We start from the raw sequence: 18,333 nt of genomic DNA, 5'->3' as shown, positions 1-18,333 counted from the left end.
CCTCCCCCCCCCCGACGTCCCGAATATCGTGACCGTACGTCGAGCGGTTAAGATTGTGCCCAACTGTTGACGCACGGACGGACGGACGAACGCACGGACAATCATCGATTCTACAAGCTGCATCCGACTTCGTCAGATGAGCTAAAAACGTCTTGCAACAAACAAATATACCATATACGTATAACTAGCACAAACAAGTGCACAGAGCGACAGCTCATCTGTTCTGGTGTCTGCTGATAAATTCATTTGTGCATAGCAAGACGTCTATACATACGTTCATTTCTAACCCAAAAAAACAACACTTCAACTATGTTAATAAAATTCGATAGATGGCGGGCCGCTATCAATGGCAGCTGTCAGTCTGACGACGGATTGCAAAAAGCAGGAGCGAATAATTACATATTATTACTATACATATAACGTGCTTCTATGGTGTCAGGTAATAAGGTACATTAACCCTTACGAGGCACATTCGTCGTTAAAAATAGCTCAATGGTTGGTACAACCAGAGCAGCTCGTGCAAGATTACAATTTACAGCAATACGATAGCAAAATATCTGTAAAATAATTTCAGTACAAGGTAGGCCAGTGATTAGTGGACCGAATAAGCTCAAGAACGGACGGACGGACGGACGCACGCTCATGCGATTCTACAAGCTGCATCTGACTATGTCAGATGAGCTAAAAACAGATCTGCCGGTAAATTAGAAGAAGACCAACTCTCTCCTCGTCGTGTCTTCCTCAAACCAGCACCTTATCTCCCCATATCTCTCCCCACTCTCTGTCTCTCGTTTTTGCTCTCTGCTCTCTTCCTCTACTCACTCTCTATCACACTCCTATCTATGTCACTTTCTCTCCCTATCATTCTGTTTCCCTCTTACTCTTTCTCTTAGCGAGGCTAGATATGATATAGCAACACACCTGGAAGAGATCGATCATGATCATGACAAGTCCAGCCGCCAACACGACATTCGCAAACAAGGAGAAGGGCACAAGGTGCTTCAACTTTCGCACAAACGTCAGGATGATGATGAACGGCAGCAGGATGGCCATGTAGACCCTATCATTTGTATGATCAGCAGGATCACCATTTGGTCTGACTACCTGTTATGAAGAAAACGCCGTATCGAGTTTTAAAAGTGGCTAGGTATGAATGGTTTACATATGCATGTTTACATGTTAATCACATTATAAATTACTTTTGTTATTACATGATCAATTTTCTACTGTTATGATATTATTCCCAGTGATCACATTTTGCCTACGAGGCAATGAGGAATATAATTCTGACTTCCTAAGTGCACGCATTGGTAATATCAATGCTGACATCGACCCTCTGTTACCTTTCATATACGTACCTGCTCGATACTCTGCGAGATAAAGACAAAGTAGACGCAGCAGAATCCTATTTGTGTTATGCAGAGAAACAAGTTGATCACGCTCCTGAAAAACGACGACGGCACACCCTAAGTCTCGACAACACAAGCAGTATAAACGTTCTATGTAGCGAAGCAGTGTAGGATGAGACTAGTGAGAGAACAACTACTTCTTACAGTTATTATCTGAAATTGAGACACACATCAAGGTGGTAAACACTTGGCTAGAAGTCAAAACCAATAATACCGTGCTATATTAGCCAAACGTTGCAGCTTCTTCGGTCCTACTCTGAATGCCAACTCCACTACTTCACCATAGTCTAACGACAGGTTCTGTGTCCTAAAAAACAGCAGATAAAAGCGGTCACTTGTGTGCAATAGATATCCACATGAGACACTTTCCAACCATTATTTATCTAAGATGTGCATAGTATAATTGTGACTCATCAGTGCTTGTCACACAACTATAAAAAAATATTTGAGGAATGCTTAAGAAATCTCTTACTTTTCGCACAGATGTTGACTGGCATTCACCAGGATATGCATGCAGTGAATTGCGACGATTCCCATTAATGCGAGGCCTATTGTTCCAGCCTGTTCAAATGTAAATATCATAATTTAGAAGAGGAAACAGTCACACCTCACAAACCTCTTCCCTCGAACTTTCCACGTAAATTTTTGTAACAAACCACTGTAAAAACGTAAGTAAATAACTCACTACACTTCAACTGAACGTTAGCTTTGAAAACAAAACTGTAAAAAGATGTATCAAGTCTATATTTACTCATCGAAGAAACAACTCGAAAAACGCTTTTCGCCGCGGTTCCGTAGGCGCCATATTGTTTATATTTGATCAACCATCATTTCAATCGAGTCAATGTAGCCACTTTCAGATGTCATAACTTTTAATATAAATCATTTTATGAAATCAAACTTTGTAGTTTAGACAGAGAGGCACCTCGACTGTTTATGTTATTAATTTCAGAATTTTTACCGTAACCGTTTCGAGATAGAACGTGCTAAAAACCCAACAAAACGTAATCCGAACTAACGCTGAGAAGGTCTATGTCCCCCGGGGTACTGCCGGAACGTACCCTGGGTGCGGTCCGGTATACCGGAACGTAACCTGGTACTATCTAATATGCCGTACCGTACCTCGCCTACTCCACTAACGAGTCTAGGGAGTCGCCTACGCCTACTCCCTAACCCTAACCCTAATCCTAACCCTTGGCACTTGTTGATAATAAACTGTCACTTAAAAAATTAAAAAATTAAAACAAACTGCGTGCTGTGTCATAACATGAATATATTTTGTATACAAACTCGTATCAGCTGTTCAACTTTCTACTGTGCCGTTAAGTGAAATGCTGGATGTTGAGTAGTTGGACCTTCATTTACGTTATTTGCCATTTTAATTGTCTACGTCACGAATCTCCTGAGAGTTATAGTTGTAACCTTACTTTTGTAATTTTTTTAACATCAAAAGTTGGTACTAACGTTACTAAATATATCCTCAAACTCACTTGATAAGAATGTTATTACGGTGGTTACTTTTTCAAAAATCTAGACGATTTGAAATACTGTCAATAACTGCCGTCAACACTATTTACAGTCTAGAAGACTATTTACTGGCGTCTCTCGGTTGCTGTGGTCGGTGTCATTGTGATTTGTGTATATTGCACAAAGTGGTGCCCAAACAGTTTCTGTTTTGATTTGTGTTAGCTATATATAGAATATATAATATAGGGAAAATAAATAATATATGTTTATGTGTATTATGTTTGAAAAAATTATAAATAAAACTGCGAAATGCTATTTGTGTTTTTTTAAATTTCTGCCAACAAAAATGTTTGCGGCATCCCCATTCACGCTAGATCAACTAAACGATAAACAATGGTAGGCAGACCAGTTAAATTTAGTGCATCGGAAAGAAAATGAAGGAGAAAAAAGCAGAACGAAGATTATATTACCTGTTTTCTGTTACCTTTACCTTACCTTTATCCATTTAACCATTTTTTTCCAATTAACGCAAATATTTACATGATTTATTGCCAAGACGCTCTGCGGCTTTTGTTAATTGAACATTTTAGTACCGTTTATTTTACATTTTTTGAATGATGTTAGTTGTTGCAAGGATGAATAGAAATAAAGTTATAAGTGCAGTTTTTCATATCAACTTTTACACTTAATACATAAAAGCTGGTCATAAATGTTCGTAGACACTACCAGTTCTTGATTACCACATAAAATGTATCAAAACACCACATTTAGCACAAACTAGGCCTAGGCCAAAATGTAAACAAATCGCCATCACCGTTAGTCTTGCTATTTACTTTGCCATTTACTTTAGCATGGACTGACGGCATAGCAATATCGCCTAGTCTAGTCTAGTAGCATTGGACTATAGTCATTAGCAAAATTATACTAATTTCTGGTTAATTACTTAATATATTGCACGCCCTAACTATGTACTTGCATAGATTTATACGTAGAGAAGTCGAGTCACGCAGAGCCAGTGTCGATATAACTGCACAAAAGAGTGGGACGCGAGGTTCGAACAAGGAAGCTTTTGTGTTGAATCTACCAGATCAAAATAATTTTATACACAAACAGCTTGCATATAACACTACTTTGAGTAGATAAATTTCAGATCTCGGAGGAAAGCAGCTTGAAATATTTATACATAAACTGGGAATGGTTGCTGTTAACAATATTTTCACGTAAGCTGTCACTATCGCTGAGAGGGTCTATGTCCCCCATGGTACTGCCGGAACGTACCCTGGTACTATCTGATATGCCGGACCGTACCTCGCCTACTTCACTAACGAGTCTAGGGAGTCGCCTACGCCTACGCCTACTCCCTAACCCTAACCATATCAGATAGTTACCTCAGGTACATATATGTCACCTACGCCTACGCCTACTCCCTAACCCTAACCATATCAGATAGTTACCAGGGTATGTTCCGGTATACCGGACCGTACCTAGGGTACGTTCTGGCAGTACCCTGGGGGACATAGACCCTATGAGCGTCACTATCAACACAGTAAAAATAATATACACGTATTCTGCCCAGTCATACTGGTTAAAGCAGTGCTATTTACAGCAATAATTCCTGGTATCACATAGGACTACAAATACTTGATGGAACATTATGCGATATTGGAGCCAGGTAAAGTATTTATGAATAGTGAGTGATGGTAACCTAAAATCTCCATGCCACCAATTTTAGTCAATATTTACTATTTCCACTGCACATTGTTGACTTGTAAAAATATAATTGCACACTCGTTTTCAAGCATCAGCATTATAATTATAGAACAGTTGATGACATTTATACACAAATTCTGATGAAAGGAAACATGCCTACAAATAACGATTATTGAGCACCCAGCTTGTTTGTCACTTGACTCAAGAATATCACCCATCTACGGCCTTGGATTTCAATAATGGACGGTTTGCATACCATCAATTTATTATACAGAATCATATAAATGTAGTAGTTTTCACTACAAAATTTTCATGCAAAATCAGTAGACTTGGTTATCTATCTATTGTAATCATGCATCCGCTAACACCAACACACTCAGTCAGTTTAGCCCTAAGATGTTCATCCACTTTTGTAATACAAAAGCATTGCATGGTTTATCTTAACTCTGCTAGTTGCCTGAAGTTGGCATTTAATAAATTTCACGGAACCTTATCGATACACGCATATACTTGAATATATGTATATATATACACACACATGCGCGTACATGTGCGTGTGCACGCGCGTGTGCTTGTGACTAAAATGTAGCAGATCAGACCTGTTCAAATTAATTTTAATGCGCGTATCACATTAGCAGCAGTCTTACACTTGTGTGTCTCTACACCACAATAGCCTCTTTCACTAGGATTTGGTTACAGTCGCCGGCCAAGTAACCCAACATTAAAAACGAACTTAATTTTAGTAGTCCAAGCAGACCCTTACAGTTATCGTCGTAATTTTGATGCAGTAACGTGTCTTTACAAACCAATCAGATTATGGTAGGGCCACGTGGCCACTTGTGAACCCGTCCCTAGTAAAACCCGTCATTGTTCGGCAAAGGCCTAAGTGAAACGTTACGACCTATCGAGTCATGCACTAGAGATTGCTCGTGCACTACCCTTTATGCAAATGTCCGTATGATCTGCTGTATAGATACCGCTGTGCCGGTAATGAAACCTACGAGTCCAAAGATCAGGATCAGGAAGTTCTTAATGAATCGAAGGCTGCTCATCTCATCCCAAAACGCTACCACGTCGAGAATCGGAGGGAAAATCAGAGCGAGAGAACTGCTTGCTGCGGCACCAACCAGCGAGATGAACAGACTCAGGTCTGGGATGGCCACCGCCAGAAGAACTGGAAACAGAACAGAAAACGCATACGTGGTTTTGAGAGATAACTAACGATTAGTGAGAGTAGGCATGCAATGCAGGGTCTAAGAAGTTAACAGGCACATCATTCCCTTTAGTTCATAATAATGTCACGCACTTTGTGTAAAAACCGTTAAGCCATCTCAAAGTGGAGAAACATGCGAATACAGATATTTTCTGTTTTGTAGAATATCAACATGTTTATTTGTGCTTATGGTGAATTTGCAAGAACGCACGAATACACTTACACGTGAGTGATACCAGAATGACACGAAAGATCAGTTCCCAGACCAAATGTCTATCTTCGTTAGCAATCCTGTTTCTCAGTGGCGGCCACATGATCTCCATGGCAACATAAAACTGCAGGGCATACGTGATGAAGATGACAGCAGCAAACATCAGCTTCACCGCTATGTAGATTCTGAATTACAAACACGATAAAAGGCATACAGCATTAGAAAAAGCTAACACAGACACGCAACGACGAGTCGAAACAGAGCACGGCGTAACGACAAATTACACAAGCGAAGATCCACTACACCTCCAATGACGGAATAACAAGCACGTGGCTCGGAAGACCCTGTATCCGCCCCCCGCGCTGCCCGCCCCTGTATCCGCCCCCGCGCTGCCCGCCCCGTACCTGCCCCTCGCGCTGCCCGCCCGGTACCTGCCCCTCGCTGCGCCCGCCCGGTACCCACCCCTCGTGCTTGCCCGGCCCGGTACCACCACCCTCGTGCTGCCCGCCCGGCTACCTCCCTTACTGTGCCGCCACCTGTACCCACCCTCGTGCTGCCCCCCTGGTACCTGCTCGCGCTCGTGCTGCCCGCCGCCAGATACCCGCCCCTCGTGCTTCGCCCGACCCCCCAGTGCTTACCACGTCCCCCGTAGCACCGCCCGGCCTCGGGACCCTCCGCGCCCGCGTGACTCTTTCGCCTTACTGTGCCAGCACCTGTACCCACCCCTCGTGATGCCCGCGCCCGGTACTGCCCGCTTGTGCTGCCCGCCCAGTACCACGCCCTTCGTGCTGCCCGCCCGCGGTACCCAACCTCGCTGCCTGCCCGGTACCTGCCCCTCGCGGCCGCGTGCCGGAACGATGGCTAGGCCTCGTTGGGCGCGACACTCACTCGGCTGTGGGGAAGGTGGAGCGTGATGCCTGCCAAGCACGTCGTCGCCGCGTACTGAGGTAGCCGTAGAAGCCGACCGATTGATGTACATGGCGCCGACGAACGTCATGCTGCGTGTTCCAGCACGCGCCGTCAGTTCCAAGCAAAGTCCTCGGCAGACGACGACTTCATCGTTTGGTATTCCGCGGCAGACCTGCCGGCAAAGACCGGAAGATACGAAAGATCTAAAAATCGACAACCGTGAGAAGGAACTGAACTTTCGGACTAAATAAGATCGTGCCTTAAAAAATAGGTAAAATAATCAAAAAATTTTTCGACAAAATAAAAAATGACTCACGCAAACACCCGTGCCGATTCTTCAAATGCATAGTATGGCTGCAGCTCGAAAAATAGCTGGCATTCAGTCAGGGTCTCCCACCATTGTTCTGCTACTCATGGTGCGTAGTTCTGTTGGCAGATGTGTGGTGATGTAATACGTCAACACAAGTGCCCCGCAGAAGGGCGACAGCGCTCAACTGACGTGTCACTGTAGCCGGGTATTCTTCTGATAAACTCACTGCAGACGCGAATCAAGTGCGCCCATCCCACCACCGCCGTTCGCGGCTCAAGAGGCATATAATTCTAGGATACTTACTAATCACAGATCTAAAATCTAGTGATTAGCTAGGCTTTGCTATATAACCGGTAGTACAGTAATAAAGATATATTAGCCTTGTGTACTTTAATTGACTTCCGCCTATATTAACATATTATCATGGATATGCGTGAGAGCGACGCGGTAGCTGCGTGATGGTGGGGGAGAGTGGGGCGGTAGGGGGCGGGTGCGAAGGGGCTCTAATAGAGCAAAAGCAGTTTGCCGTCGAGAGGCGCGCTGCAAGTGTCATCAATAATCAAAAGATGCATCACCCTTCGTGTGTGATAACCTCACTCGCATTGAGTTGCCTGAATTCCAAGTATATTCCAGGCAGGCGAGAATTTACGTCTCAGGCGTTGAGTAACACTTAACACATCTGCATTGCAGTTGCCAGGCAATAATTATGATTAAAAATAGCCACCAGTTCACCCCCAGCATGCGTAATGAGGCTGCCCCCGTTATGTTTTTGCCTACCTCACGCGAGCCATTCAGGTGTTCATTACAGTGTGCCTAATACAGGGTGCTAATACAGACTGCCTTTAGAAAATAATATGATTTAAGGTAGCGTAAACCCTTGTTCAACACAAACATTTGCCTTTGGCAATTGAACTGTGCAACTTTTAGCCTCCATTCCCACAATAAGCAAAAGCGTTTTCAGTCCTTTGTTAACCGAGTCAAACAAATCCTGTTTAACCCTCCTCTGAGGGTCAAAAAGTTATGCGACCTCTTACTCTTCGCCATGTCAAGTGGAAAGCACAGATTTCATGGTTCCCTTTTCAATAAAGTGATAAAAATGTAGGTCAGCGCTGAAACCAAAAAATGTTTTTTCACTCTGTCCATTAGCGCATTGTCCTCTAGGAAAATGGCCCTGATATCTGACCTCTTCTCCCACTGCCCTTTGACCCTGTGGACCTCCAATTTCGCCACGTGCTGATGGGTTTTCCTGCTCATCACACTATAACACCGAATATTAAGAGCTAGGTCCAGCCGTTAAGATTTTGCTGCCGCAATTCCGTATTCATCCCTATACCTTACAGTTAAGGGGGAAATATTCCTCCTTCCGTTTACTCATCTTGACTTTTGACCCTTGACCCCCAAATTTGTCATCCTGATTCTTTTTACGATCTCCCCCCCCCCCCCACGACGTCCCGAATATCGTGACCGGTTACGTCGAGCGGTTAAGATTTGTGCCACAACTGTTGACGCACGGACGGACGGACGAACGCACGGACAATCATGCGATTCTACAAGCTGCATCACTTCGTCAGATGAGCCTAAAAACGTCTTTGCAACAAACAATAATACCATATACGTATACACTAGCACAAACAAGTGCCACAGAGCGACAGCTCATCTGGTGTCGGTGTTCTGCTGATAAATTCATTTGTGCATAGCAAGACGTCCTATACATACGTCATTTCTAACCCAAAAAAAACAACACTTCAAACTAGTGTAATAAAATTTCGATAATGGCGGGCCGCTATCAATGGCAGCTGTCAGTCTTGACGACGGATTGCAAAAAGCAGGAGCGAATACATTACCATATTATTACTATACATATAACGTGCGTTCTATGGTGTCAGGTAATAAGGCTACATTAAACCCCTTACGAGCCACATCTGCGCTCGCTTAAAAAATAGCTCAATGGTTGGTACAACCAGAGCAGCTCGTGCAAGATTACAATTTACAGCCAATACGGATAGCAAATAATCTGTAAAAATTTCATACAAGGTACAGTAAAAACCCGCGTATAAGAACAATAGATTTAAGAACATGTTAGGCTAAAATTTCCCATTTAGACCCCTTTACATAAGAACCTGTTTTAGGCTAAGATTTTTAAAGTAGGTTCTTAATTTTCCATGCAGATGAAGACTTAAAGAAACACAGGTAAAATAAAAAGACGAAGCTCAACAATATTGGTTGCAATAACAAATGCCAATGCCAATGCCAATGCCAATGCTCAACAATAACAATCCTATCTATTAATAATATAATATTATATAATATTATTATATATATCATATAATATTATCTCAACCATAAAAAACACAACATGTGCAACAACTAAACTCTCCATTATAACACCTTACAACATAACACTACTGTACTGGTAACACATGCATCACAGTCACTAAGCCCGCGCGTAGCGCGGCGTTTCAGCTAGTACATATTAAAAGTAGAAACAATTAAGAACCTATTTTAAGAACCTTTTGAGCCTAATTTTTCAGTAAGCACCATTTATATAAGAACATGTTGAGGCTAACTTGGAAAAATCTATGTTCTTATACGCGGGTTTTTACTGTAGGCCAGTGATTGTGCGACGAATAAGCTCAAGAACGGCGGACGGACGACGCACGCTCATGCGATTCTACAAGCTGCATCTGACTATGTCAGATGAGGCTAAAAACAGATCTGCCGGTAAATTAGAAAAGACCAACTCTCTCCTCGTCGTGTCTTCCTCAAACCAGCACCTTATCTCTCCCATATCTCTCCCCACTCTCTGTCTCTCGTTTTTGCTCTCTGCTCTCTTCTCTACTCACTCTCTATCACACTCCTATCTATGTCACTTTCTCTCCCTATCATTCTGTTTCCCTCTTACTCTTTCTCTTAGCGAGGCTAGATATGATATAGCAACACACCTGGAAGAGATCGATCATGATCATGACAAGTCCAGCCGCCAACACGACATTTCGCAAACAAGGAGAAGGCAGCGTGCTTCAACTTTCGCACAAACGTCAGGATGATGATGAACGGCAGCAGGATGGCCATGTAGACCCTATCATTTGTATGATCAGCAGGATCACCAATTTGGTCTGACTACCTGTTATGAAGAAAACGCCGTACGAGTTTTAAAAGTGGCTAGGTATGAATGGTTTACATATGCATGTTTACATTGTTAATCACATTATAAAATTACTTTTGTTATTACATGATCAATTTTCTACTGTTATGATATTATTCCCAGTGATCACATTTTTGCCTACGAGGCAATGAGGAATATAATTCTGACTTCCTAAGTGCACGCATTGGTAATATCAATGCTGACATCGACCCTCTGTTACCTTTCATATACGTACCTGCTCGATACTCTGCGAGATAAAGACAAAGTAGACGCAGCAGAATCCTATTTGTGTTATGCAGAGAAACAAGTTGATCACGCTCCTGAAAAACGACGACGGCACACCCTAAGTCTCGACAACACAAGCAGTATAAACGTTCTATGTAGCGAAGCAGTGTAGGATGAGACTAGTGAGAGAACAACTACTTCTTACAGTTATTATCTGAAATTGAGACACACATCAAGGTGGTAACACATTGGCCTAGAAGTCAAAACCAATAATACCGTGCTATATTAGCCAAACGTTGCAGCTTCTTCGGTCCTACTCTGAATGCCAACTCCACTACTTCACCATAGTCTAACGACAGGTTCTGTGTCCTAAAAAACAGCAGTAAAAGCGGTCACTTGTGTGCAATAGATATCCACATGAGACACTTTCCAACCATTATTTATCTAAGATGTGGCATAGTATAATTGTGACTCATTCAGTGCTTGTCACACAACTATAAAAAAATATTTGAGGAATGCTTAAGAAATCTCTTACTTTTCGCACAGATGTTGACTGGCATTCACCAGGATATGCATGCAGTGAATTGCGACGATTCCCATTAATGCGAGGCCTATTGTTCCAGCCTGTTCAAATGTAAATATCATAATTTAAGAAGAGGAAACAGTCACACCTCACAAACCTCTTCCCTCGGAACTTTCCACGTAATTTTTGTAACAAACCACTGTAAAAACGTAAGTAAATAACTCACTACACTTCAACTGAACGTTAGCTTGGAAACAAAACTGTAAAAAGATGTATCAAGTCTATATTTACTCATCGAAGAAACAACTCGAAAAACGCTTTTCGCCGCGGTTCCGTAGGCGCGCATATTGTTTATATTTTGATCAACCATCATTTCAATCGAGTCAATGTAGCCACTTTCAGATGTCATAACTTTTAATATAATCATTTTTTGAAATCAAACTTTGTAGTTTAGACAGAGAGGCACCTCGACTGTTTATGTTATTAATTTCAGAATTTTTACCGTAACCGTTTCGAGATAGAACGTGCTAAAAACCCAACAAAACGTAATCCGAACTAACGCTGAGAAGGTCTATGTCCCCCGGGGTACTGCCGGAACGTACCCTGGGTGCGGTCCGGTATACCGGAACGTAAACTGGTACTATCTAATATGCCGTACCGTACCTCGCCTACTCACTAACGAGTCTAGGGAGTCGCCTACGCCTACTCCCTAACCCTAACCCTAATCCTAACCCTAACCATATCAAATAGTGACCGCGGTACGTTCCGTATACCGTACCGTACCCAGGGTACGTTCCGGCAGTACCCTGGGGGACATAGACCCTATACGACCTGACAGGACTCTCGACTCACTCACTTGTTAACTCGCTCAGAATACTATAATCTCCCAGCAACAAAAACGTTGCCCTTTCCCTATCAGCTAGTCATGTACATGACCAGAAAAACCATTGGGTCATAACATATACCAGTGTGTATAATTTTACATAGCATGGTTCATACATACATAACACGGCAAGTGCGCGGAGCGGAACAATCGCCGCATAGCGGCAAAGGTAAACGCGTTTGAAACATTCGACCCGAACGTTTCACTTTTGTAGTCTAAAAGCTTTGAATGAACGTATTCCTGAGCAATTTCTTTTCACCTATCACAAATATATAGGAAAGTACAAGCGTGCAATGTTAAAATAATTAATTGTTGCCTGATTTTATGTTTGCCGCTTGAAAGTTCGAGGGAATCTACCTTTAAATGTAACATCACCTATAATGGCTAGCAATTACTCAGAAAGATTCTACGACAATATAAATCTTCAGCAACAAACCAAAAGGCCCGCACTCCGGATTGCAAATGGCATAGCCAATAATCCAGTTCCTATGTTCCCCTTGAACAGATGTACCATCGTTCCCAAATTCCTGTAAATGAACACAAGTGCATGCATATTTATGATGGAATTTAACGACCACTACTTTAACGAAAATATGACACATCTTCAAAAACACACATGTATGTGATGCACTACATATAATGAATAAATTACAATTACTTCAATCAATATGTATATAAAGCCTGCAAGGTTTCACATATATGCTTATGCACAAAACTATGGGAAATCAACCCAATATTTGACAACATGAATTTTAACAGCTTTCAATGAGAGAGAGAGAGAGAGAGAGAGAGCGAGAGAAAGAACTCAGAAAATAAGTCGTACGATGTGAGATGGGCCATATTTGCTTCTGCTCTAGCATCTGCCAGACTGATCCTGCTCTCCTCCCCCGGTCCTCGCTTGAGCCCATCTATTACCGAAGAACCCTGCAGAATTAGATTACAATTTAGACGTCACAGAATGCATATATACGTTTTTCTTTGTCTTCTTCATCTTCTTCTTCTTCTTTCTGCTTCTAAGAGGAGTCCCTAAATCTAAATGCATGAACTTGAACCTATTAGTAGTATACTCTCTTGAGTGATACAACTCTGGTAAATGTAGTACGTAACATCATGAACATATCAACACTCTAGAGTGTAGCCGTGTTTACGACGATGCTATTAATCAATCGACGAGTTGAGTGATGGAATGAAATGGGTGGGAGCCAGCAGATGTTGTCGGCTAATTGTAAACAATGATTTACAATAAAAAGAGGATTATACTGAGTAGCTTACCTCTAGTCGGTATCTTGTGATGTCATCTTCGGACTGCGACTCATCGCCTTGTTGGGCATTAGCTACCAGCGGCTTCGTCTCACTGCTATTCGCTTCATACATGTTTGCTGACCTTGTGCTATTGAAGGAGGAAATCAAAAATTTATAAGAGGCTACATAAAATTGGCAATAAATTTTCCAGGGCCTTGGCAAAAGGACCTATTCAAGATCTGAAACTACCCCAAGCTGTTCACTAGCCAGAGCTAGTGATCTAAGCGGTACCAATTGTCTGTAATGTAGGGTCAAAATGCTGCAGTAGACTGGGTAGGCCCCCTAATGCATAGAATTTTGCATTTGTAAGGATTGAAGGACATACATGCCTCAAGTTAAGGCCCATTGTTCAACATGAGTATAGAACATGCTGCAGGGCCACTTGGTTGTCCTTACTGTAAATTGTACAGTAAAGAATTGAATCGATGGCGAAGTGTAGTAGTGCCAGTGGCAGTGGTACCAGTGACTAGTGCCTGCTCACAAGCACTTGAAGCGTTTCAATAAAATATAATGCTAACTAAATACGAAATCTATTTACTACCAAATTCTTAATGTTTCTATACTCTCTTTCACCTATTATTGCCGACAGTTTCCTGTCAATTCCGTCCAAATCCTACGTGCAACCATATACGCTGCCGGCGCCATTGCTCGCGCAGCCCCACTGTTGCACGCTTACACTAATATATAAGCAGGTAGGAAAGCGGGATCACAAAATTTGCTCGACGCTCGCTGGATTTCACACTTTCACAGCACGAATACACATCCAACAGCTGCCATCTTTGTTTCTATGTCAAGAACAGTGTTCACTTGTTATAAAAACATACTGTCTCTGTTCGTAACCAAGCTGTGTCACGCGAAATCACACAAAGACTGACGAAATTCTTGCGTTCGCGAACCTTGCCCCGTAATGTAAATGGCTGTCAGAATCAGGGCTATATAGACTGGGACTCGCTCCCACCTCGATTACCCATAGAGTGACTAAGCTAAGCCGAGAAGTGGGAGCGAGTGCCAGTCTATGGACTATAGGCGGCGCGCAGGCGGCGCGCAGGCGCGTGCCTTTCAACTGCCCGTACGAGCTTGCATTGGAAAGTTGCAAAAACATTCCAGCGTTGCGGCGCAAGAATGAGGTCACGAAGAGGCGCGGTAGGTGTTTCCTGATTCTGACAGCATTTACATTACAGGGCAAGGTTGCGAAACGCGAGAATTTCGTCAGTCTTTGTGTTGATTTCGCGTGAACACAGCTCGGTTAGAACAGAGATCAGTATGTTTTTATAACAAGTGAACAATGTTCTTGACATAGACAACAAAGATGGCAGCTGCGTGGAGTGTATTCGTGGCCTGTGAATGTGAAATCCAGCGAGGCATCGAGGCGAATTATTTGGGCGATCGCCGCCTGTTCCTACCACCTACATACGGCGGCGTTTCACTAACGGACGTATTTTGGGCGCGAGCCTAATTAGGACGGCTGGTGCAGATTTGGCTCGAGGGCCGAGCGTTCACGGTGACACGGACGTTTTTGGGCCCGAGCACTGATTAGCCGTGCCAGGATTTGGTCCATCGAAAACTGTCGGACCAAGGCCCGAGGCAAATTTTAGCAACCAGCTTTCGGCGAACGTGTGGAGGCGCTAGAATCGGTTGGCAGCGGTAGACTGCCGCGAGTGCGAAGCAGTGTATTTTCGACGAAATAAAGTCCAAAACATTATAAAAATTCGAAAAATTTCTGATTCAGTGATGCCCGTTTCAAGATTGATAATTGAAACTCGGAACGTAAGTAACACTCTGAATTGTACACACAACGCGCATCTCGCGACATACTGCCAAAGTATCTGTGACTGTGAGATATTTGTGCAATAAAATTTATTTGAATTTGAATGTTGACAGACAGTATATTCACTTGCGTAGCGTGTGAACGTCGGCCTCAAACAGGCCCGAGCCAAATCTAGCCCATTTGGCTCGAGCCAAACCATGCCCGTGTGAACGCGACTTATAATATATATTAGTGTAACTTGTAAGCGTGCAACAGTGGAGCCGCGAGAGCAATGGCGCCGGCAGCGTATATGCCAATGGCAATGGTTGCACGTAGGATTTGGACGAAATTGACAGGAAACTGTCGGCAATAATAACTAATAAGTGAAAGAGAGTATAAAAACATTAAGAATTTGGTAGTAAATAGATTTCGTATTTAGTTAGCATTATATTTAATTGAAACGCTTCAAGTGCCTGAGCCTGAGAGTGAGACTGTGTGCCTGCTGGCGCTGCAGACTAGGGCCCAGGGGGCCCAGTGCTGGATCATCAATGACATCATTACATTAGTCTACACAATTCTAAATCGCATTAGGGTAATAATAATAATATTAATACCTACATGAAGCTTATCAAAGCTGCACATATAGACAATTGCGTTTACAAATAATGTATATAAAACGCAAATACTTGAGATAAATACAAATGATAAATGAGGTTAAATCCCGCATCCTCCCTCCATCGCCCGACTGATGCGCCCTCAAGCGGTACTGATGATAAGTGATCGTATTTCCCGAACGATGACGCCACTGCGAAAAGTCCCGGATGAATGATATCATCACTGTCATTTTGTTTTCGCAGCGATTTATTGAAACATTTAGCTTTATTTTAGGCAATTTACGTTTTTTGTTGTGTGCACATTAATCATGTGAGTATAGGTTACATCTCAGTAGTTTGTTTAGGTGTCAAGAGACATACATGCTAGTATAAATGCTTGGATGTGTTCACTGTGTTGTAATACTTCAAGTTGTGTCCGGTAACCCAGACAGGCTGCAAGCCAAGTGCGGCTGCCATAGGCCTACCCACACGGCCACAGGCACTTGGAACGTCTCAATAAAAAAAATAATGGTAAATAAACACGAAATGTATTTACTACCAAATTCTTAATGTTTCTCTACTCTATTTCACCTATTATTGCCGATAATTGCCCGTAAATGCCGGTCAAATGCTCATCCGCAACACACAAGTACACCGCACGCACGCCCTGTGCACCAACAACATGAATAAGAGAGCAGGTAGGAAAGCGTGATTGCAAAATTCGCTCGACGCTTGCTTCATTTCACACGATTACAGAATGAAAAGACAAGAAACAGCCTCCATATTGGTATCTATGTGTAGCTAAATGTTCACTTGTTCAAATTGTAACTCTGTCCTTTGTTCTTACCTACTCCCGCCAGAGATATCTTGTGAAACCCTGGAGGAAATGTTCTCTCCGTAAAAATGTAAACTGGACGAGATGTCTGTTTATACACGAGTAATTGGGCGCATTGCATGCCGGGATGAGCTTCTGCCTGCCTCCGAGCTCCGTTTCGAGGCCCACCAAGCCAAGCATAATACGCGCGCGCATGACGTACATGACTACAGTGATTGGTCGAAAGATCGAGTAGCGCCGTTGGTGATGTTCGGATGATGCGTCCGGTTTACATTTTCACGGAGAGAACATTTTCTGCAGGATTTTATGAGATATCTCTGGCAGGAGTAGATAAGAACAAAGGACAGTTATAATTCGAGCAAGTGAACATTTAGCTACACATAGATAGCAAGATGGAAGCTGTTGGATGTGTTTTTGGTCTGTTGTCGTGTGAAATGAAGTGAGCGTCGAGCGAAGTTTGCGATCACGCTTTCCTACCTGCTCTCTTATCCATGCTGTTTGTGCACAAGGCGTGCGTGCGGCGTACTTGTGTGTTGCAGATGAGCATTTGACCGGCATTTACGGGTAATTATCGGCAATAATAGGCGAAATAGAGTAGAGAAACATTAAGACTTTGGTAGTAAATACATTTCGTGTTTATTTACCATTATTTTTTTTATTGAGATGTTCCAAGTGCCTGTGGCCATACCCGATGTACTTTAGTTGCCTAGTTCAGTTGTCAGAGTTGAGTGTAGTGAATACAACTAATGTGTGTTCTAATTAGTTAGATAGAATTATTGATTATGAACCGTAATAAAAAATATTCATTGTGGTTAAGCAACTTGAAAACTACTTGCCTCACTCAGTTTTTCATGTTGTGAATGTGAATTTCAATGTTTGATGATGGCCCAATTTCTGGCAAATCACTGTGTCAGTAGTCTGGATCTGGATCTGGATAGTTTTGTGCGTAGCCCACGGTTACGATACGGTACGGTAGTACAGTCGGACTATGTAATAATAGTAATACTACTAAATAGTATTAGTAATACTAATACTGTATACTAATATTTAATAGTACTAGTAGTATGACATTATTCTTAGATACCACTAGTCTGTAGTGAATAATGCAGTGATAATTGACACACTAACAAATGTAGGCCTACACGTTAATAATAATATAAATGTGCTGGGGTTGACCACCAATGGCACTAGAATTCTATCAGTATTCTGTAAAAAAGCAAAATCAAGTATAACAGCCGGCATAAGGAAATTTAACATGTTGCACCAGTAAATGGTGGATTCCAGCTGGAATTGCAGTTATTATCCACTTTAGTAGGGTTGTCAAATGGTACAAATCCCCCTTGCAATTATTTTGTAATACCTTGTAACATGAAATGCTTGTATTTTTATCAATGTAACACTGCTTGATAAAGGATAATCTTGTTTATTAGTAAAATAATTAGCCAAAAAGTTATTATTTAAGGAATAATTTATAAGAAGTAATATGAGAATCAGAACTTTTTATCACATTTTTAATTGACAGTTGAAATACTACCAAATATGATCTTGTCTAGTGTGGTTGACTTTTGACATTTTAAAGTGATATTTGGAAGTGGGCATCATTTATCGTTCACTCCTTGTTGGTTTCTGGTTATTATCACGTGTGTAATATTTGTGGTGTTTTTGCTTTGCAGGGCGGACGTAGAAGAAGGTGAGGTGCCCCTGAAGCCATCACAGGGAACTAATAAGCGGCTACAACAGACACAGGCCCAGGTTGATGAGGTAAGCATATCCCTAAATGGGATCTGTATAGGTTACAAGATCCATGCTGTATTGAATTGAGCATACACGCACACACACACACACACACAC

The 18,333-nt window shown here is 42.3% G+C and overlaps 3 protein-coding genes across 4 annotated transcripts in view; 1 reads left to right on the top strand and 2 right to left on the bottom strand.

Moving 5' to 3' along the window:
• Window positions 1–861: 861 nt before the first annotated feature.
• Window positions 862–15,791, bottom strand: LOC106815480. The gene is made up of 16 exons (XM_014819941.1): window positions 15,673–15,791; window positions 13,278–13,395; window positions 12,829–12,929; window positions 12,442–12,532; window positions 11,135–11,223; window positions 10,876–10,968; window positions 10,610–10,694; window positions 10,337–10,353; window positions 8,364–8,487; window positions 6,724–7,091; window positions 6,023–6,195; window positions 5,588–5,760; window positions 1,882–1,970; window positions 1,624–1,716; window positions 1,359–1,443; window positions 862–1,104 (listed from the first exon to the last, which is right to left on the bottom strand). Exons 2-16 carry the CDS (start codon window positions 13,377–13,379, stop codon window positions 862–864), a joined length of 1,926 nt encoding a protein of 641 aa, XP_014675427.1. The 5' UTR covers window positions 13,380–13,395; window positions 15,673–15,791.
• Window positions 4,361–6,963, bottom strand: LOC106815485 (proton-coupled amino acid transporter 1-like). The gene is made up of 3 exons (XM_014819949.1): window positions 6,901–6,963; window positions 6,023–6,195; window positions 4,361–5,760 (listed from the first exon to the last, which is right to left on the bottom strand). Exons 2-3 carry the CDS (start codon window positions 6,171–6,173, stop codon window positions 5,528–5,530), a joined length of 384 nt encoding a protein of 127 aa, XP_014675435.1. The 5' UTR covers window positions 6,174–6,195; window positions 6,901–6,963; the 3' UTR covers window positions 4,361–5,527.
• Window positions 15,792–15,864: 73 nt separating the features above from the next.
• Window positions 15,865–18,333, top strand: part of LOC106815483 (vesicle-associated membrane protein 3-like) — an 18,226-nt gene continuing 15,757 nt past the window's right edge. For both annotated transcript variants that reach the window (XM_014819946.1, XM_014819947.1), the window contains exons 1-2: window positions 15,865–15,978; window positions 18,156–18,243. In XM_014819946.1, coding sequence (XP_014675432.1) covers window positions 15,977–15,978; window positions 18,156–18,243 — 90 coding nt within the window. In that variant the 5' untranslated portion in view covers window positions 15,865–15,976. The remainder of the gene's footprint in view (window positions 15,979–18,155; window positions 18,244–18,333) is intronic.

This window comes from Priapulus caudatus, unplaced genomic scaffold (assembly GCF_000485595.1).
Source record: "Priapulus caudatus unplaced genomic scaffold, Priapulus_caudatus-5.0.1 Scaffold1126, whole genome shotgun sequence".
In the NCBI taxonomy this organism is placed as follows: domain Eukaryota; kingdom Metazoa; phylum Priapulida; class Priapulimorpha; order Priapulimorphida; family Priapulidae; genus Priapulus; species Priapulus caudatus.
This window is presented reverse-complemented; position numbering and strand designations above follow the sequence as displayed.